Genomic DNA, 22,661 nt, shown 5'->3' with positions numbered 1-22,661 from the left:
GAAGGTAAACGCTAATTACCCATTGTGGATTACGGGTTTTTTTTTTTTTTTTTTTTACCGCATATTTTTTATTCAATAATAAGAAACTTTATCAGTTGAGTTAACTAATAATTCAGTAAATGCCAATTACTCTATAAGAAAATCAATAAATTTATATAATACAAAATTGAGACATCCTCACTATCCCTCAACATGCACTTTTTACAATGTTGCTTTGCTTACCTAATTAGAGCTCAACGCATATTAAAAAACTGTGAGTAGTTCCATCATTTTTGTCTCAATTTTTGTTTCATTCTACCTTCTTCAGTCAAAAAAAAAATTTGTTTCGTTAAAATTTTTTCAATCTAGCACTTTACGGTCTTCAATTATGAGAGAAGCATGAAATATATAGGGTTTCAATAAAAAATAGGTCTGGTTTAGTCTGGTCTAATTTATATTCAATTGTATTAGAATGGAATGAGAAGAGAAAATGAGAGAGTTAGGTTATTATTATTTTTTAAAATAAAAAAGTGTATATTTATAATATATTAAAAAATTATATGTAAATAGATCGGTCCAGTCTTTTTTTTGTTGCAAAACAAGGTGTGAGAGACCTGCTCTCAAGGAAAAAAAAAATGTACTTGGTACCTCTTTTGGGGGTTTTGTGGAGTCAATAAGAAAAATTAAAAAAAAAAAAATTACCAAAGTGTATAACTAAATGTAAGGACTGAATTTGGATTGGATCCAGTATAGGATTGGGTTTTAGCCCAATCAACCCAAACAATGAATTTGTAGAGTGTGAATGAAAGAACTAGATCTACTCCAGAAGAAAAACGATAAAATTTGCTGATTTAAGATCATTAAACACAAGTAAGATAAGAAAGTATGTTCTCGGCGTGGCCTGAGGAATTTATATTATAATGTCTTGTTGATAAACAAAGTTACAAGAGTTCACAGTATTATTACAAAAATTTCTTGATTTTCTCCGATCACTAGAATGATGCAAGAGTTGTTTCAACTTCCCTTCTCGGACTAACTGGTCCAAATGGTCCCATAAGTTTCTGCAATTCTCGGTAGTGTGTCCATGATCCTGATGATATTGGCAATAAAGGTTCTAGTTGCGTCTCATAGGATCTCCTGCCATCTTATTGGTCATTTGAAGAATAGCTCATTCTTAATCTTCTCTAGCACCTGTTGCACTGACTCTCGAAACACAGCGTTAACCACCTGGGTGTTGGCAGATCCTGGCTGCCCAACAAAGTCTTTCCGAGATCGGTTATTATTATATCGGCCCGACTTGAAATCCCTCCTCTCTTGAGGGATAACCTTAGCATTTCCTTTCCCCTATAGTTGGTCTTCTTCTACCCTTCTGTACTTGTCAATCTGATCCATCAATTGACGTACACTGGTAACAGGTTTACCAGTTAGAGATTTTCTCAAATCATGCTCGGCTGGAAGACCAGCCTTAATGGTGCTAATGGCCACATCATCGTACTCTCCTTCTATTTCGTTAAACATCTCCTAGTATCTATCTGAATAAGCCTTCAAAGTCTCACCCTTACGCATGGACATAGATAATAAGGATCCCAAAGGCCGAGGAACCCTGCTACAAGTAATAAAGCGAGCACCAAAGGCCCGGGTGAGTTTCTTAAAGGAGTCAATAGAGTTCGCCTTTAAACCATTGAATCACCTCATCGCCACTGGGCCCAAGCTAAATGGAAAGACCTTACACATCAAGTCTTTAGAGTGAACGGCAATTCTTTGACTGAAATGGCTGACATGTTCCACTGGATCTGTTCGACCATTATAAATGGTGAACGTGGGTTGATGGAATCGCCGAGGAAGATTCGCACCTTCTATGTTACGTGTGAAGGGTGATTTAGAAACTATACTCAGCGCTTTGTTCATGGTATCGTTCCCCAAGCTTTTGCAAGACGGGCTTTTGTATCTACATCTATGTGGTACTCCTCGTCATAGGAAAAGGTCTCGTTGGGCGGAGTTCTGGATCTTCGTCTATAACTAGCACCATTTATCTCTTCAGAGGACGACTCAGAGCTAGGCGACGAACATCTTCGCTGAGCATGATGCAACTCCCTCTTCAATTCATCGATTTCACGTTGCACGTCTCTGCCATCCTTTGCATGGGAAACATGGCTTTTCCCTCGAGATTGAATTTTACTGGTATGAGTTGTGTGCACACTTCCCTCACGGCCTCCTCTCTGTTCAAGGCTTCTACGCAGATTGCTATGCTGAGAACCCCTTGATTCTGCTTGATGTAGATTAACATCTACCTGGTGTGGTCCCGCTGCTGCCTGGTGTGGACCTGCTTCCTCCATCGTGAACGTTGTACCCGAATCTCCTTCAGAATAGATCAAGCTCTCCCCACAGACGGTGCCAATTGTAAGGACTGAATTTGGATTGGACCCAGTATAGGATTGGGTTTTAGCCTAATCAGCCTAAACAATGAATTTGTAAAGCGTGGATGAAAGAACTAGATCTACTCCAGAAGAAAAACGATAAAATTTGCTGATTTAAGATCATTAAACACAAGTAAGATAAGAAAGTCTGTCCTCGGTGTGGCCTGAAGAGCTTATATTATAATGTTTTGTTGATGAACAAAGTTACAAGAGTTCACAGTATTATTACAAAAATTTCTTGATTTTCTCCGATCACTGGAATGATGCAAGAGTTGTTTCAACTTCCCTTCTCGAACTAACTAGTCCAGATGGTCCCACAAGTTTCTACAATTCTCGATAGTGTGTCCATGATCCTGATGATATTGACAATAAAAGTTCTGGTTGCGTCTCATAGGATCTCCTGCCATCTTATTTGGCCATTTGAAGAACGGTTCATTCTTAATCTTCTCCAGCACCTGTTGCATTGGCTCTCGAAACACAACGTTAACCACCTGGGTGTTGGCAGATCCTAGCTGCCTAACAAAGTCTTTCCGAGGTCGGTTATTATTATACCGGTCTGACTTGAAATCCCTCTTCTCCTGAGGGATAACCTTACCCTTTCTTTTCCCCTACAGTTAGTCTTCTTCTACCCTTCTGTACTTGTCAACCCAATCCTATACTAGATCTAATCCAAATTCAGTCCTTACACTAAATAACATCGAGTTCTCATTAATATCAACATTTACAATTGATAGAAAGCAACTATATATAACTTTGGTCCTAATTATAATCTAAGTAAAGAATTACAAAGCTTTTTTTTTTCTTTCCTAGTTACAATCTTTCAATAATAAAAACTACTCTACAAACCTAAGATCTAGATCCGGGGGCTAGGTTACAGAATGAGAAGGTATTAGGTACCCATTCTACTCGAATGGAGTTTGATCTTCTAGACTTATGAATTACCAGTTATGTACCCATTAAACATACAATGCAATACAGTGATTTTAAATGCCACATGTGTTTGGGTCAATGATAGATCTAAGATTAAGTCTACGATTAGATTTTATAATCCATTATTTTTTTAAAAAAAAGGTTTTGTAAAAATATTTTAGATCTATTTTTAATTAAAAGAAAACATTAACTTTGAGAAAATATTTCAGATTTGATTCTTATAAGAAGAAACCAATAAACTTATCACAAAAATTTCAAAAAAAAAAAAAAAAATTGTAAGAAGAAAACAATAAATTTAAAAGAAAAATTCTAAATCTGTTTTTATAAGAATAAAACAATAGATTTAAAAAACAAGAGATTTAAAAAAAAAAGGTTTCAGTTTTTAATGAGCAGGAAACAATAGATATATAATAAAAAAAACTTCATATTTGTTTTTTATGAAAAGAAAACAATGGATTTATTAAAAAAAAAAACTTCAAAAACCCATCTTAGATCTATAATGAGTCTCATTTTAATGCATGAACAATGCTACATCATTTGATTACCATATGAACAAATTAATCATGAACATGTAAAGGAATGATGTGAACAAATTTAAACAATCATGCAAAGCAATCAGATAAACAATCAAAGTATAGAAAGAAATTACAAACTACTTACTTGCATGAATGATTAAAACAAATGAAATTTCCTTTAGAAATTAGAGAGAATAGATTTCTCTAAGGTCTAAAGAATTGTCACTAACAAAGAAGAAAATCCTAAAGAAAAACTTCAAGAGGTTCTTTTACATTAGGGGAAGAGGGGTGCTGAATCTTGGGTAGTCTCCTCTATTTATAGAGGTGTTAGTTGCTTGAAAAATAAGTTAGATCAGCCAAAAAAATGAGCAAAAAATGTATGAAGAAAATCCTAAAAAAAAAAAAGAAAAAAAAAGAGAGATTTAGATAAGAGTTAAACTGATTTTTCATATCTAAACATGTTTCAGTCTCTCTACTCAAATTTGGATTTAGCCGAAATTATGATAGCTAAAGGAAAATTCGATTTCCTACAACTTTGCAAGAAATAGCCTAGTCCGAATTTTGATGTTTACTATGCTAAAAATGCCCTGGAAAGTGAATCTGAAAACTACTACTTGACTAGCACGTTTTGAAGTGTATTCCAAGTCTAAAACTGTATTTGGACAAATTTTAGAGTTATTTTCATGATAAACTTCATTCCAAAGTGATAATTAAGATATTTAAAATAATTATTTTTAAGATAATTACTCCAAAAATTCAATTATTAGTCCAAATTTAATATTATCGGCTTATTTCTTTTATTCTCATGCAACAAATCACATTTTAATGAGAATTTTCCACCAATCACAAAATTCATTTAATTAGTTTTAATTATTAACCAATCAAAATTAATTTCAATTAATCACATATGATAGATTCCACTCATATGAATGCATGCAGACTATTAAAACTTAATCTTATGACACCTTTCGATCCAACTATCCAATTTGGAAATTGAAAGCATTATTGTGATCGTTAGAACCTCAAGATCATTTTCATGATATGTGATGAATGAGTTAATGACTAAAATGCAACCATGATTTTTGGGTACCTAAAATTGTCATTTTGTCATCTTCCAAGGTTAAATTATGGGTGTAAAATTGAGTGTCTAAACAAAGATTATGACCAAAACCTGAATTTTTTAAAATAGAGGGAAGAGACTAATTGGATCCCTTAGAAGACCAGTTTTGGGGAGATAAACACCTTAAGGAACTTCTTTGAATAATTAATATAACATATAGAGACACATTTCACCCCAAAAAGCCTAAGCCCAATGGATATATACTCAATCATGTTATATTAACTAATTATTCTTCTCATCATTATTTAATGTGGGACTTCACTTACACGTGAATACCCAACGGTGTCCCCCCTCATGTGTGAGTCTCTGCTTTTTTGTGGGTTTAAAGATCTCTCCATGGGTCATGAACAAGTCCTACTCACTCCCCCTTGCCTAGTGGGATTTTTTCTTCACTAGTGCATCATCCATGGGCTTCCACATATTAACCCCGCATGTCCTTTTATCCTCCATGGGAACCTCCGTTGTCTAGCACCATTGGCAATAATACTCTTTTGTTGGGCTTTTTCTAAGATCGTTTGTGTGGGCTTTATGGGCTTGCTTAGTGCAATATACCGTCCCTACTCCAACTGCAAAAATGACCCATCCCTACTCCATTTACGAAAGGGCTTCAAGTACACACACTTTGTTCTTGCTCCAACTGCAAAAGGAACCTTAATAACCTTTCCACCTTTGCCCTACACCACCATGGGTTCTAATACCACTTGTTGGGATATAAACATCTTGAAGAGTTTTCTTGAATAATTAATATAATATATAGAGACACATTTTAACCCAAAAGGCCTAAGTCTAATGTGTACATGCTCAATTATGTTATATTAACCAATCATTCTTGTTATTATTATTCAATGGGGGACTTCACTCACACATGTATACCCAATAACCATAACAAACAGGATTTTCGGTTCGGTTTATTCTAAACATTTTATTATTATTATTTAGAGTCCTAGATGAAGATTTCGCAATTTCAAATTCTAAAAATGTGTAAACCCAAACCAACATCCAATCACTTGAGACTCAATATCCCGTTTACACAAATCACCAATGAAAACCACTATCTCAACCTATCATGCTTCCAATTGAACAACACCTCCACACAATACCCACAATCTAACCTTTAAAATTACACAATCAAAACCATATAAGTAATTGGACTTTGTTTCTTATAAAACTTTAATCCAACTCACAAAGCTCTAAAACCCACATCTAAATCTTTATTTTCTAAGTTCCTTTCAAGTCTTTGTTTCTCAATAGTGAATAAGTATATGTGTTTTGGTCAGTGGAGTTGGATGACGATTTGGGTTTCGATCAGTCTGCTAACCCACCCATAAACACACACAAATTGAATAAACTCATTCCAAACCTTTAATTAAGTCATCCACCAATCATCCCTACACCCATAATGCCAACTACAAATCGTTGAACTGTCGCCATCAAACCCTAAAGACCCGCAATAGCCATAACCAACATTTTCCCCACATAAGCTTCTAATTGCCTCAATCTTCGATTTCACTCCTACATTTGGTTGGAATTTTTTTGAGAATAATTTATAATAAGGTCCAATGAAATTTTCCACATATTATTTCAAATAAAGTCATATGAGGCACAATTTGGGGAAATCTATCAATAAAGTGTTAAACATAGTTTTTATAAGAATAAGGTAATTGTGGTGGTAGAGATTATGAAGGTTGTGAGTTAACATTTGGTGAAATAGAAAGGGGAAATTAAAATGATGTGTGTGTAGGTGAAGAGAGAGGGGGAGAGAGATAATTAACGTGATTCAACTTGACAAGTTACGTCCACAGTGGAAAGCCCTTGAGTGGATACATCTTTAATGTGTTGAATTACGTATTACAATGAACCCAATGTAGGATTAATATAAAAATACATAAGACTTTGTACATTAAGCCTAAAACTGTAGCAACTCATGGTATTACAAAACCATGATAGTCTAGGGTATTCAATAAAATCATAGTCTATGATATTTATGGAAATATCTTGATATATAATAACATAATTTATTCTAACATCACCCCTCAATCACAAGGAGGGGTATGTTTGCTAAGAAAATTATTCAATGCAAAAAAGGTTTTTAAAAAGCTCGTGAAGTGTATGATGCATGTAAAAAACATGGAAAGAGCTCTAGAGGGAGAACGCAAGTAGATGCATCTCCAATGCATGTATTGTGTAGATCGAGGATCTATGGAAGCTAGATAATAGGTTAAGCCATGAGTGAAACTAGAAGGAAGTGCATGATTACGATTGAGGTGGTGCAAAAGGGTGTGTGCTACACTGAAACAATGATTTTGAAAGGGTTTGGAATCTTAGGAGTTAGGTATATATGAGATCTCATGGATCTAGATCTTAGGTGTAGACTTTAATGTTGACATCTAAAGTAATAATGAAGGTTGATGAAGAACTGGTAATGGCTTTAAAACCATGTTGAAATAGGAAGAGCAAAATAAAATGATGTGGAGAGAGAGAGAAAGAGAGAAAATTAATGTGGTTTAGCCTAATGACTTATGTCCACAATGAAAATATCTTACGTGACTACTTTCTTTAATGTGTTGAATTAAGCATTAAAATGAACTCAATATAAAATTTATAAAAGACCACATAGACTTAGTATGGTAACCCTACTTGTGGTATTGTAAAATTACGATAACCCGTAGTATTATGAAAAATCATGTCCTATGTTATTCATAGTAATATCCTAATATATAATATATTAATATATTCAAACAAAAATAATGGGTTTTATCCTTTTGTTTAGGCTTTAACAAGGAAACCGTGGTGGTTTAGAAAGAGAACCATCAATAACCAAGCAATGCCATGAAATTTGTATGTCTACTCATACATCTAAAAAAAAAATAGAACATGGGAAATCATACTTGCAAACAAGGGGAAGGCTTCACAACATTGAAATTGTGTTTTGGGAGGAAGATTTTATTAGTAGTGATACTAAAGATGACAACAACAGATAGTTGAGATAATGAAAAAACCTTAATAGAAAGTAAAAAATTCTCAATGACTTTTGTTAGTAAAGATCTAACATGGGGCTTTGGATTTTTAATCAACATGGCCAAAATTAAGCCACTTTGCAGGAATCGTATATTAATTAATTGTTAGTGATATTAGTCTCTATAAATTCAAACTATTTTTCAAAATTTATTGAGTAATTTTATTTTATTTTACTACTACTACAACTATAGGCTATTAGGATAATTTGAAATGATGTTAGTTGTGAATCCCTTTGAAAATGGGACTAAATTATGAGAAGTGTTGTGAATTTGAATGAAAATGTAAACTCAATATATAAAAATAAGTAAAGAGTGAGCCTACATATTAAGTTATGAGAAATGTTAAGGACAAATCCAACTACTCACCAAAATTGACAACATGCTTAAGTGTCACCTTGTGATTGGTGCACTTAATTTTTTTTTTTCCCTACAAATACCTATAGTGGTCTTGTGTGTAAGTCTTGAAATCTAATCATAAATTGACACCTAAGTGTGTTGCAAATTTGGATGTGAATTTGAGTGTGTTTGTAGGTAGACTCATAGGATATTGAGCAATGCAGTAACTAAGGCACAACTTTTTTCACAATTATGTTAGCAACTTGTTAGAGCATTAGAGCACTAGCATCAGCTCTCTTAAATGCTAAATTTTTAGCATTTAACACATCAAACATAAAAAAATATTGCTATATCAAATGTGCCAAATGCTAAAAAAAATTTACTGTTTGTGTTTGCATGCTTTTATTAGTAGAAGCGTATGAAAACCAATGCTAAAAAAAATTTATTATTTATTCAATTTCTCACTTCTCTCCTAACTTTCTTTACTCTTTCTTCTTTCTTGGCCTTAAACCTGAGACCTCACTCTCTCTTTCTTCTCTCTCGCTCTCCAACCTTGCTATGGAGATCAAACTCAAATTGAAGGTTCTGGATGACCCACAATGGAGAAGGTGACCTATGACAACAACCCACCACAACGGAGACCCACCACGACGGTGACCTAAGTCCTCAGATTCATAATCAGCCATTTCTTTTAATCTCTCTTTTGTTAGAGGATTTGGGTTTTTTTTTTTTTTTTTTTTTGAAATTTGTTGGAAGATTTCGACAATTGTGGTTGTGATTTGTGGTGGTCGATATCATCATTGATGGCTATGGGTTTGTTGTGGGTAGGTGGCTGGATTTAGTTAGGTTTATTTTGAGTTGTGTTTTGGGTTGTGGAGGATGTCATGGTTGTTAGTTGGTGGCCGCTGTTTCATCTCATAGTTGCTTGTTGGATGTATTTTGTTTTAGGCAGAGTTTTGAGTTAATATTATTTTAATATGTTGAATTGAAGAATAGAAGATGTGCTAAAATAATAAAGTAGTTTTTTGATGTGTTAAGATGACATATTTTTAGAAGAACTTATGCTAATGCAATTAGCATTGGATGTGCTACATGCTGAAAAAAATGCTATTTTAGCACACCAAACAAAAAAAGCTACATTGGATGTGCCATATGGTAAAAAAAAGTAGCATTGCTATAGTTAGTAGTGTATTGTAGCAATATTATTTATTTATTTGCTTTCAACCCTCTATTATCTCCTCTACCCAACTCTCTCACTGTCTCTCTCTGTGACTTTTTGACTCTCATTCCTCTTCTCTCTCCTCATTGGTGGTTGCTATGGGTTTGTTCTATGGCAGTGGTTATGGTACTGATTGCTATGGGCTATTGGTTTATTCTAGGCGGTGGTTGTGGCTTTGATCCATTCGGGTTTGTCATGTGAAGATGATTGTGGCGGTGCAGTCACCGATCTGGGTTATGGTTAAGTTAGGGTGGGTTGTGATGGGTTTCCTTCACTAATCTGGGTTCGGTTGGGTTGTGTTGATTGCAATCATTGATTCGAATTTCGGTTGGGAAGACATTGTTGGGTGGTGGTCAATGGGTGATACTAGTTAATGGGTTGCGTTGCTAGATGGTGATCGATGGGCGATGCTAGGTTACTAGGTTAGGTTTGAGTTTTAAAAAGGGTATTTGGTTTTTCTAATTTTGGATTGGCTATTGGGACTTTGTTGGATTTTCTGGGTTGGTTTGAAGGATTTTGACAAAGGAGAAGGGTCTTACGGTGGCGGTGGGTAGGAGTTGTTTTATATTATTTTAATGGAAGATGTATTAAAAAAAAAGATAATGTAGTGTGTATTGTTAAATGCTATTCTAAAAGAAATAAAGTAATTTTTTTGGTGTGTTAAAATAACATTTATGCTAATACTTTTAAGGTAATAAGTGATGATGAGAAAAGTTAATGGACATTCCAAGTGTATTGGTTATGCTTAAAAAATTTCATGAAAAAAGTAATTGATTTTTTTAACAAATTTTTATTTTATTTTATATTTTCCATAAAACTGATATAATTTTTTTTAGATGATTTATTAACAAATATTCTAAGAACATTTATTAACTAAACTAATCATAATCAGAATTTTTATTTTTATTTTTATAGGAATCCACCAATATGACACTGTTTTATTGTGCCAAGCACAATATGACATGACAATTCACGTGTAATTAAAAATAAAATACCCACCTTTTACGTACTGTAAGTTATTTTATATAATGGCATTAATGACATTAATGGTGTAAAAGAAGCTACAGGTGCTAAACTTTTTTTTTTTTGGGGGGTTAGTATCAAAAAAGGTACCAAATTAACTTTTTTGCAGTTGGGTTATAGCTAGCCTCACTTTCAAGTTTCAAGGTGTTCATTGTTGTTTCTCAAAAAAAAAAAAAAAAAAAAAAAAAAAAGAAAGAAGAAGAAGGTGTTCATTGTCACCAAGTTGGAAAGAGTCAAGGACAACTTGAGGAACTTTCGGTGAGTCATTTATGGTATAGAATGACTGTGCTCGAGCTGGGTCGCTTTCTGTTCCTTATTAATGTGGGTCAGTCATGGTGGGCTGAATCAACTTCAGCTGGGCCTGTGATAAATATTTTGTTCTTTTCCATTATCTCTTTTATCTGCCTTATTTTCTCTTATTTTGCGCTTCAGGAACTTCAGTAAAATCCTTTGAACCCACGGTATTCATGCTTCCTTCCTCAAACGTGCTACACACTTTCAACTACTTTTGACTCTTTTTTTTGGGCTAGAAAAAGTATGTCATAAATAATCGGTTCGAAATTAATTAATGTCCAACCTCATCAACTCTTCTAAAATTTTATGGAAGTTCCCCTCATAAATTTCATCAATTTGGAGAGGCCATAATATCTTCAACAATGAATGAGTACTATGGTCACTTGGGATCTCTGAAATGAAATAATTTGATTCAAATAATTTTAGTCCTGAACTTTGATACATATAACATTGATCTCTTCCAATTAGCATGCTGATACGTTAGATCCAAGCAGACATGAAGCAATTTCTTTCCACCAATTTCTTTACAAAATAATGAAAACTATTATGTTGGGTTTATTCTGACCCAATTCAATTAATCAATTACTCAAGTTGATTAATTAGTAAAATTATGCAAATGTCCAGTTTAGCATGTGATAGGGACTAGGGCTGGAAAAAAAAAAAAAGGACAAACCGAATGGACTGACCAAAAGGTCCAAAACCGCACGAACCAAATCCAATTTTTTAGTTTTTTCTCAATTCGGTTCGGACCTGATTTTAGTGAAAATTGTAGTGAACTAAATTGAAACTAACCAAAAAAAAAAAAATATATATATATATATATAAGTAATTCATATTACGTAAGTTTATATTTCCTTAGTGGTTAACCTGCGTGTCTTCCCTCCCCCTTAATTGTTTCCCTCTCTCCCTCTTCACTCTTCCTCTCTTTCTCATTCAGTCGCCCCTTCCACTTCGTTTTTATCTATTTCTTTAGCCACCATCTTCATTAGGTTTATAGTTTGGGTTTGTTCTCTGTTTCTTTGTTCTAGTTTATTTTCTTGATTATTTCTTTTTATGATTTCTTAGTGAGCGTTTGGGTAGAAATTATCAACCTTGCGTCTGCGTTTCTGGCATTTCACGCCCTTTTTTTTTTTTTTTAATGCACACGTTTCAGTGGGTTAGAGACAAAGTGCACCGTTCACACACTGTTTATGTACTGTTCACCCACTATTTACGCACGGTTTATGCACTGTTCACGGGACCTACAACCACTTTATTCAGAAAAATATTAAAAATGGGTCTCACGACATTATTCACATATTTAAAAATTATTTTACTACAATATTTTCAGTTTTCAGCAAAATAAGTTGCATCCAAACGGACCCTTAGAAAATAGATGATGTATGAAAATTGAAAAAACTAACCACACCAACCATTGCTTTCACAATCGGTTTCTTGCAATTTTGTTGTTGTATCGGTCGGTATTGATTTTGGCAAAATTGAGAGTCTCGATTTGGGGCAAAATTTCACCTTCACCCCCAACTGAACCTAATCGATTTCAGCCCTAATAAGGACAATCATACTGCAAAAATAAAGTGTAGCGAAAATGAATTTGACACAACATCAGCAATATGGTTACAATGGGGAAAATCTTAACAAGGAAAACCCCAATGGATAAAATATAGGTCACCACTCTTTGAAGAATTAATGCACTAACAAAGATTGAGGTTATACATATAAAAAATATTTCTAATTCCGAAGTACCTACATACAATAGAACCTACTGAGATATCCAAGCACAACTCCAACTTATTTGAACTACTCATCTTAGTGACCTTCTTCAATGTGCATGGATCTCTAATTGATGACTAACTTTGCAACAAGAAGTTTGTGATAGGCACTAGGGCTTCAACTTCTACTTAGTTGATCTTCAGATCTACTTGAAAGTCTTTGGTGTGGTAAAATTGTGAGGAACTTGGTTACACAAACCCTAGCCTCACAAACCAAGTTCTCTCTCCCTCTCTGCAGCCTCTCTAGGTATGGCTTATAACGTCGTTTAAATAAAGCAACAAGTGAGGCTCAAATTGGGCTTAAATAGACAAGTTATGGGCTTCTTATCGCTGTCATTTTTTGTTGATTCTTATGCCTTGATAGATTGACTAGAGTCAAGCAAGAGCCGAGGAAACAAAAACTTTGCTGTTTTAAGCAGATATTCTTGAACTGTTTTCTTTTGTCTCTAGCATAGATCTTTAAAATTATTTTATAAACTAAAAACTAATACTCAAATACACCAAAAAAAATTGTGTTTTGGCTCAGATTTGCCAACACAACAAGATTTGAACCTAACATGTATTCATTAAAGCATAATAAAAATAAAAGAAAATTGAATGCAGTGCATAGCTTCTCTCTCTCTCTCTCTCTACCAAAATAAAGTTCACAAAGTTCTAACTACCAACTATTCAAACTTTATTAAACACAAAACATTACATTGTACAAGTACATACCCACTCCTACCTCTATCTCATGAACTTATGAACACACATGCCCACAGGACATTTATTTCTGACCTTGCTTTCCTACCATTCAAATGAATAGGGGGAGAAAAAGAAGAAGCATGGAAATTTCAAACTGTCTCTTAATTATGACCAAGATCAGAGAAGCCCAGGACATTCCCTAGCACCTGAAGGAACTGGAGGTGCGCAGTTAGCTGTGGAAAATGGCCATCAGTTTCTATGATCTCCACAGTGGATTTTCCCTTAATTTTGTTTTGCATGTAGAATGCCACTGACTTTGGGACTACGATATCACTGGTGGTCTGAATGATTGTGCATGGGGTCATAACCTTGTCAAGAATGTCTCTTTCGTCGCTGTAAAATATGATTTTGGCTACGGGAAGTGCCGCTTCAGGTCTCATTCTTCTCAAGCATTTTGTGAACTTATCCACTGAGAGGGGATCTTTTTGATCCACTACAAGGGAAGCAAAGGCTGTAGCCCAATTCTCATAGTTGGATTCAATGTTCAAGATAATCTGCTCAACGTCCGATTTCTCAAACCCACCTTCATAACCATCGATATTTATGTACCTATATGAAGTAGCATGAGAAATTTTTAGACTTTTTTCATTAGGATACTTTGCAATTTGAACTGCTAATATGATAAGATATAACAGATCACAGTCAGTTGATATATAAAATCTCACGTTCTACTCTTAATGTTCCATTTATGCTCCACTAATTATAAACTAGTATGACCAATTTTTTTTTTCCTTGTAAAGTAACTAAAATTTAAAATGGAAAAAGAAAAAAAAAATCATATACCTTATATGTAACATTTATATTTTAATGTTCCACTAATTGTAAACTATGACAAATTTTCCCCCATATTTATAAAGCAACTAAAGTTAAAAAATAAAAAATAAAAAATAATAATAGTAATAATATCATACACCTAACGTATTACAGTCATATTTAAATTATGCTACCTCAATCACTCTCAAACTGCCAACAAAAAGTCAAAATAGAAGAAAACGAGAGGAAAGTAAAACTTGAGGTTTTAATCTTTTATGTAATCCAAGATCGTGCTTGTCCTCAAACTAATCTGATAATTTTTATTGGGATTTACTAACGTGTGTCTTTATTAGGACATGTATTAGTAATTCATTTTAGAAAAATTTGTATGAAAAAACAAAAAAATAATTCACTGTTTTGACAGTTTTTTTAAATTTCCGTAAAAAAATTTTCCAAAATAGATAGTTAAGAACACACATTAACCGGGCATCTTCATTTTATTTTGGACAAAAATACCGACTAAAGATCTACACGTATATAAACCAAAATAAGATCAGTACAAGACAAACAAGACAAATAATGAACCATATTTTGTATCCACATGTTTGATTTGGCTCTTTGTAATACTCTATTAAGGTATATAAAATCACAAGAATATTCATTTGCACAGTAAAAACAGATCGTTAGGTTTAGTGCTAGAGGTCAGGGTTTCAGCTCTTCTAGATCGAAATGATCCACGTTCCTGAAAAGCAAGGACTTGTGTAGTCCACAACTCTGGTGTACTAAAACTATCAGCGGTTAATTAGTTTCTTACTTTCTTTCACCACAAAAAATTGAAAATTACAAAAAGAAAAAAGAAGAAAAAAATAGGAAAGAGAACAAAACAGAAAAAAGAGCTTGCTCCCTTAATCGTATTTGGTGTTAAATGAAGGGCAAGACTTGAGTCTAGTGAAAATTTTTACTGGACACGGCAAGATTTGGACACATATCCAAGACTATACACGTGTCCAAGATCCAACGAGTCTAGTGAAAACTTTCACCGGACTAAATGAAAAACCAACCTGATTCAAATCTGGAAAGAACACGTTTTGCAATTAAATGGATTTTACATGAATAATATTCCCAAAAAAGAAAAGAGAGAGAAAAACAATAATCAAATAACATCCAACCATAAACAAATCCACAACTGCCCAAAGTATTTTATGTGTGTGTGTTTATTTTTCATTTCCCATGGGAGATAAAGCAATGAAGTAAAAGAAAGAGAAACATTTTATGTATCTTTATAAGCACCTTGGAGAAGCTCCAACGAGTATAAGTCTCTTAAAAAGCTCAGGCCTTTTGATGGAAGCAATGCAACCAACCATACCAGACATTGAATGGCCAACAAAAACCACAGATTGCAGGTTAATCTCATCCACAAGAGCGATTAAGTCATTCGCAAAAGCCTCATAGGAAGTGTATTTGACAGGATCGAATAGGTTTGGATCTTTAACAGCACCAGAAAAGGTCCAGTCAAAGACAAGAACGCGGTAGTGTTGAGCCAGATGGGGCAGGATTTTGTCCCAGACAGACTGGTCTGCTCCATATCCATGTGCTAGAACTATGGCTTCACTGCCTGAGCCAATGATTTTTGCGTTCATGGCAGTTGAGAGGCCTTGTTCTAACACCACCATGTTTGGAAGAAAAAGAAGTACAACAACAAACAAAGCAGCAAAGAACAAAGGTAGTACGAGAGTTAAAAACTGAGCTGTATTTGGTTTTGTTTGCTGTTGGTGTGGACACTATTATATAGGAAAAAAAGAGTGGCTACTTTTGTTAATGGCCGTTAATATTTTATATTATCATAACTGATTTTAATGTTATATATCAAAAAAAAAAAAAAAAATCATAACTAATTTTAACAAACATATATACGGCTCGAATCCTTTTCTTTTTTACTCTGAACCACTTTGTGCATGATTATTATACCTGATTTTAATCAACAGATATACCGTATCAATAAGGTTACATTTATATATATATATATAAATAAATACATATATTACTGAATAATTGAACATTAAAAAAAGAAGAAGATAATTATAATATGTAAACCTCGCAGCCCAAACCCAATTCCCTCTAAATTCGAAGCATTTTGTGCATGAATGGTTGAATTAAGATGTTTTTTTTGATGAACTAGTTGGTGTTGCTATCTTCTATTACATCCATTACTTCATTGTTTACCAAAAATTTCTTTGAAAAAGAAAACCAAAAAATCTTTTATTTGGGGAGGGGGTGGCAAAAATGAAAACCTATGCGAGGGAAATAAGCATGAGCTTGTGCCACCCAAAGATAAAAATTATGACAAATTGATGCTATATGATAGCTTAAGGAAAAAAAATTGATAAATTGTCCCAGAAAAAAAAAAAAGGGTAGTTTAAGGGTTAAAATAAAGATTAGGGGTAAAATTAATATATATGTATCATGTTTATTATGGAGTTAACCGAAAAAATGTCATTTCTATAAATTTTGGAGTCATTATTATTTCCTTATACGTCAAAAGGTTTTTGGCAAAAAAAAAATCACCTTTGCCACTTTTACCCATCAACAAGTACATCAATTTTTTAAAAGATAGGATTTGAAACTTGTTGCATTCATTCCATAATTTGTTTTAAATTCTTTTTTATAATTTGAAAATTACAAGGAGAAGATGTGATTTAAAACTTAAATGTTTTTGTTGGAAATGCTAGGAGTTGCAAGTTGAATTACAAGTTTCTAGGCTGATTATTATTATTATTATTATTATTAATCCAAGACACAAATGATTTTTTTTTTATTGAAAATGAGATTCGAATCCAATTTTTTTGTTTTCGTTTTTATTTTGATGAACAAGTTCTTTATTCAATAATGAGAAACTTTAATAATTGATCTAAACTTTCTAACAAGTATAAAACTTTATTGTTGGAGATCTTAAAGGAAAACATTTACATTAATTCTAGAGACAAAAAAATTCAAAGTTTTTAAGGTGAGAAGTTGTTAATGATAAACAAAAAGGTGATATTAATGATGAGTATTGTTAAGGTGTAGCAGTAGTATCATTAAAACATTTTTACAATAAATCTATAATATTTTTATAATAAATCTAATCTGATTGGTTATTAATGGCTATAATTTGAGTCTATTACTTGCATTACTTTTTTTTAAACATGCCTAAAAACATTACGGAATGTAGCATTTTTCTTAAAATATTTATGAGATTGTCGTAGAACGTTCCCGTTGGATCCAATAATGTCTGGGGAGTCAATCTCGCCGCTCGACTTGCAGATCAGAACGAAATAAACTTTTTGGATAAGCTCGAGATTAAGAAAAACTTTAAACTTTATAAGAGCAAGTTCAATTTATTGTAGCCGTTGTGATCATTTATTGACTTTTGACTTTTGAGGTATGGTGCTAGGAGGTCCACAGTTTATTAGTAGGATGCACCAGTAATAAGAAGAAGTGCTTAATTAGCCCTATAGCTTAGATTGATGGAATCTTATACTCTTTTACTTGATTTGCTAATCATATATAGGATCCTAAATGATAGAACCAAAGGTTTGACAAGTTGAAGAGTCTGTTTGGTGAGTAATGCAAACTGTACCAAAAAAAAAAATTTGACAAATTTTTTCACACTATTTAACTTACTAAGTTTTCATTTGAGTTTATCATTGACATCATTTTTATATATCACTAACAATTTGTTGGATGTCAATTTTTTTTTTTTTTTTTTTTTTTTGCATAAATTTTTGGATAAAGATGAGCACTGTTTTTAGTAAAATCCGTTCTATGGTATTAGTCAACAACTCGTGTTTAACTAATCAAAGTTGAAAGGAGCTACGACGTAAAATATGGAAGTCGCACCTTCATGAAAGGCTTAAATTGTTATTATGATGTGTGACGAATGGTATTCTATCTGCAATGGTTAAACTAAAACAATTTTGGGGTGTGAATGAAAAATGTACAAACAATTCCCTCTGTGTTAAGCATATAAAGATTAACCCTACTTCCTTGCATTTGTTTACAATTGTGTTTTCACTAGAGTAACTTAATTGGTTTAGCAATTTTAATTTGGGGTTTCCATGCTGAGAATATAGATGCAAGCAGCAGTAAAACTTTGTTAAACAGATTGTAAGCTCACCATCCAACCTCTTGTTTGCACACAGCAACAAAGAAAAGATCAGTTAGAAGGCTGTTTTGATTATGGATTTTATATGAAAAATATAATAAGGCGGTAAACCTTGAGTCATTTCCATTCAAGATTCAAATGAGCTTGCTGCTTGCTTGTAAAAACACAGCTTGTAAATTAGGGTACGTTTGACTAATTAAGCTATACTTTAAAATAAAAAATAAAAAAAAAAGAGATTTTTTATTATTATAAATTTTTTAAAAAGCTGTATGTAAGAGAATAAGTTGAGTTAATTTTATTGTTAAGCATATGAAGATTAATCCTCCTTCCTTGCATTTGTTTTATAATTGTGTTATCCTAGTGAAAACAAACTTTCAATTTCAGTTTTTCTTAGTATGTGAATCATGTCTTTTATTTTTGGGACTGAATATTTTCTATTGGGGTTATTTTTATTACCAAAAAAGAAAGAAAAGGATAAACGTATATGGAGTGAAAAGGAGTGGGGCTGTGATGCAGGGGCCAAATAGAGAGGAAAGAAGTGAAGCACAAGTACTGGAAGAGATGGATCACAAAAAATCACATAGATTGGGTAATTTATTTTTATTTATTTATTAAGGAGAGGATGCATTCACGCGCAAAAGGACCTTTTTGTCTTCTTCTGTTGATAACGCTGTGACAAATGACAATGAGAGAGACCCAAGATAAGTCCAAGGCGTACCTTTTCTAAATTAAAGCTGGCATGCCCCACGCCTTTCCTTGTCACAAGAAAGAAAACCTAATTTCAACCACGATTATTATTATTATTATTATTATTTTAGTTGATTACAGTGAAATGTTTCATGATTTCATCAGATTTGGATCTGGTGTAGTATCTAGAGTATTCGGGTGAAATATTATTAATTTTTATCATCTTATTTTTTAACTTTTTAACATTTTTTAATTTAATGATTAAGATTAAAAAGTTAAAAATTCAACTTTTTATCTCAGTCATTAAATACTAGTGTACCAGATGCAAAACCTTAAATATTATACCTTATCTCCATTATTGTTTTTTCAACGCCATACATGGCTTTTACTTATTTCTTTAGAAAATAAATTGGGTATAGTAAAGGTAGTGTATTTGACCTGGGAAAAAATTGAATTTATTTTTTTAAAAGAAAAAGTTATGCAAAATACCACATCTATTGATGACCTCTGCACTATGACAGGAATAGAATCATGTATGATACTGCTAGTAACTCTTCTGAAAATGCTGTCCAAGTTGTTAAGAAGAAAAATTAGAAGAAGAGCATTGAGGCACCTGAGTTTCACATGCAGGAGATAAGTGAAGGTTTGATGAAGCAAGGGTTAGTTGATAAGGAGCAGCTAGGTGCAGACATGTGTACATAAGGCATTCACTAATTCCATAATTGCTGCAACTAACTCCTTAATCCACGGATTGATTAGGTTTTTTTTTTAATGCTTGCTTGTACTTATAAAAGCAAAGCTTCTCTGTAAATTCATTTAGATGCTCATTCAATGAAATAGCAATCTTCTATTTACCTTTCTTTCTAGAGAGAGAGAGAGAGAGAGAGAGAGAGGTAGAGAGTGAGAGTTTAAATTGAATGTGTGATTGTTTTACACAAGTTTGTTTTTAGTGGATGGTCATTGGCACTGGCTTTGTTGCCAAATCTGAGAATAATAATCCGGGTTGAAATTCATAATAGGTTGGATATATTCTATTATATTTGAGATGAGAGTATTAAATAAAGTTGAGTATATGGTTGCCCACTGTCATTAGAGTTTTTTACAACTTGAAGAGTTCTTCACTTCTTCGATTTAAGAAGCCTATGTTTGCTGCTAAAAGTTAATTTGGTTTCCTAATCATGTTCCTAAGCATGCTTTCATTGCTTGCTTGGTTGGCTATTTCGAACAAGCTCACTACTATAAGGATAATAATTAATATAATAAGCTTGTTGGATGGGGTTATAGAGGAGATTTGCTTTGTGTTTTATTAGAATATTATTCTTTAATATGTTGTTAAAGATTGGCACTTTGAATTTAGCTGGGCTTTCAGGACTAAGGGGTAGAGAAGTAAATAGCTTTCTCTTCATTATTATATTTGGTGTGTTTGTAATGCTTGAGTGAGAAGTGAAAATGATATGGTTCATGCAATTATGTCGGTCAGTTCCGACTATTATTAGTGTAAGAATGTTTGTGATTCTATTTGTAATATAGGTCACTTTGTTGTTTGTAGCGGATTCTTTTTTCTGTCTTGGAGTCTTGAGAGTTGTTAGATATTTGTTTTGTTGTTATTTTGTTGGTTGGTTTATTTGTGGAGGTCTGCAAGTCATTCTGCTGTGCAGGCTTACTGTGTTTTCTTTTGTCCAGCTTAATGAAATTTCTTACATTAAAAATACTTCATTTAATTAATTAACAATGAACATAAACTGAATTTTTATTCGATCTAAGCACACATTAGACCCCCCAAACCAACAAATATTTTGCATACAAAATTATCCAGACCTGCTATCTCTATTCTATTAGCTTGGTGGCTTATATATAATTTTTTTAAAACTTTATTTTTTAATATGTTCAATTATATTTTAACAGGCTTTCAGTGACAAATAAAAATAAAAACTGAATCTAAATGCACTCTAGTGGTGATAAGTTTAAGCCTAGACATTTATATAATTAGCACTATGATGTACCAACTTTCTACTAATTAAAAGTGGTTAACATTTTGATGGGAAAGGATCTCAATTTCTTGATAATAGAGTATGTGAGATCCAATAACATTTCAGATTGACTCAGATTGAAGAAAAAAATTGGAAGTCTTTTTTTCACCCCTGAAGTTTTTGGAAGTTGAATCTAGGGAAAAGGTTTTTGTATGTGTAACAAAATGAGTGCGAAAATGACCAGCCAACTAATTACGTCAATCGTAATTAAAGTATGTGGACGTGAGATAAATTTTTACGCAATGACACTAGTTGATGTGGAACAACTTAAAAGTAGATGAGGGAGCAGCTTCAAAGTTCTTTTTCTCAATTAATGCCACTGTCCTAGTGATGACAATATGTCAATATCCACCAACAAGAGGATTGGTAATCTCTTTAGATTTTTCTTTTTGGTAATAGTCAAAGCAGCGTGCACACAAGTTTGAATGAGCTTTAAAAAGTACACTAATTCAGTCCTTAAGCTTGAATGACCTTCCTAACAGCCAATGGCCTTGTAGCTAAGTGGCATTAGGTTTCTTTGTAACATGTTGCTTGGGGTCCTATCATTCGCACTCATTCAATAAAAAATAAAATGACCTTTCTACCTTTTATTAAAAAAAATTGAAATGAGCTTATGTATATGTAATTTTAAGTTTGTTGCATCGAATAACAAAATAAGTGACATGAGTTTAAATCTTATTTATATTAAAAATTAATTAGTATTTTAGGTCGATGATAAAATAATAATTATTATTATAAAATAAACACCATAAATTTAAATCTTATTTAGTTGAAATTGAACAAACACAAATTAAATATAACTTTTTTAGATGCCACATATAAAGGAACAAAAATTATATAAAATTATATAGTTTTTGGTTTTTTTGAGTAAAGTTTAACTCTCAATTATACTAAAGAATTTTGGCCATTCGAGAATGCCAAATAGCAACTGCTTATGCAATTGTAATCTTTTAGCTTGCAAGATAATGGATGATGTGAACATAAACCAAAGTATACGGTTATTGCAATAACTAGTGGGATGAACTTTTTGAATTCAGTGTCTCATGGACCATCAACTTTAGAAGGCTTCTTGTTTGGAATGACAAAGATGACACCTTTTTGAGATCTGAAGGAGATTTCACTTTATATTTGCATGTGACAGATTTCTACTCTCTTTTTTTGTGGCTAGAGACAGAAGAAGATTCTTACATAAAAATATACACACAAAAAAATAAATAAATAAATAAATAAGCAAATTAACAAAGAAAATAGAATCACATTTATATGAGGTACGTAGCAATTGATTTTTCTGGACTTAATATATTAAGCAGCTAATGGAAAGACAACATTAAAATAGAACCACCACTTCTTTATATGGTGTTATCCTTTTCCACCCTTCCCCTCTTACTAAATGATATTTCCCTTTCTTATGGATGAAAAGCTCATTAATTTTATATTCATTGTCCACTAAAATATAAGAGTTGGAGTTTTATATAGAGACATATTATAAAAGGTTTGGTAGCTTTGGTCTAAGAGGTTTTCAAGTATTGAAAGAGGGTGAGTATTTTAAAAGAACATAGAGTAAGTTTCTTCAAAAAGTAGTTTGTCTCTTTTGTTTTAAAATAAAGATACTCACCTATGTCCATGTCAGTTGAAAGTTCATTTATTTTTTTAGCATGAGAGTGCCATTAGGGGTGAATTGAAG

The 22,661-nt window shown here is 32.8% G+C and overlaps 1 protein-coding gene across 1 annotated transcript; it reads right to left on the bottom strand.

Annotated features, from left to right (window-relative positions):
- Positions 1 to 13,271: 13,271 nt before the first annotated feature.
- Positions 13,272 to 15,886, bottom strand: LOC115976969 (strigolactone esterase D14). The gene is made up of 2 exons (XM_031098569.1): positions 15,407 to 15,886; positions 13,272 to 13,912 (listed from the first exon to the last, which is right to left on the bottom strand). The coding sequence occupies exons 1-2, from the start codon at positions 15,787 to 15,789 to the stop codon at positions 13,465 to 13,467; spliced, it is 831 nt and encodes a 276-aa protein (XP_030954429.1). The 5' UTR covers positions 15,790 to 15,886; the 3' UTR covers positions 13,272 to 13,464.
- Between the last annotated feature and the right edge of the window lie 6,775 nt (positions 15,887 to 22,661).

Source organism: Quercus lobata, chromosome 2 (genome assembly GCF_001633185.2).
Source record: "Quercus lobata isolate SW786 chromosome 2, ValleyOak3.0 Primary Assembly, whole genome shotgun sequence".
Lineage (NCBI taxonomy): Eukaryota > Viridiplantae > Streptophyta > Magnoliopsida > Fagales > Fagaceae > Quercus > Quercus lobata.
This window is presented reverse-complemented; position numbering and strand designations above follow the sequence as displayed.

Coding starts and splice junctions, on each gene's coding strand:
- LOC115976969 (XM_031098569.1), bottom strand. CDS start 15,789: ATGGTGGTGTTAGAACAAGGCCTCTCAACTGCCATGAACGCAAAAATC. Junction 13,913..15,406: donor CTCGTTGGAGCTTCTCCAAG/GTGCTTATAAAG, acceptor TACTTCATATAG/GTACATAAATATCGATGGTT.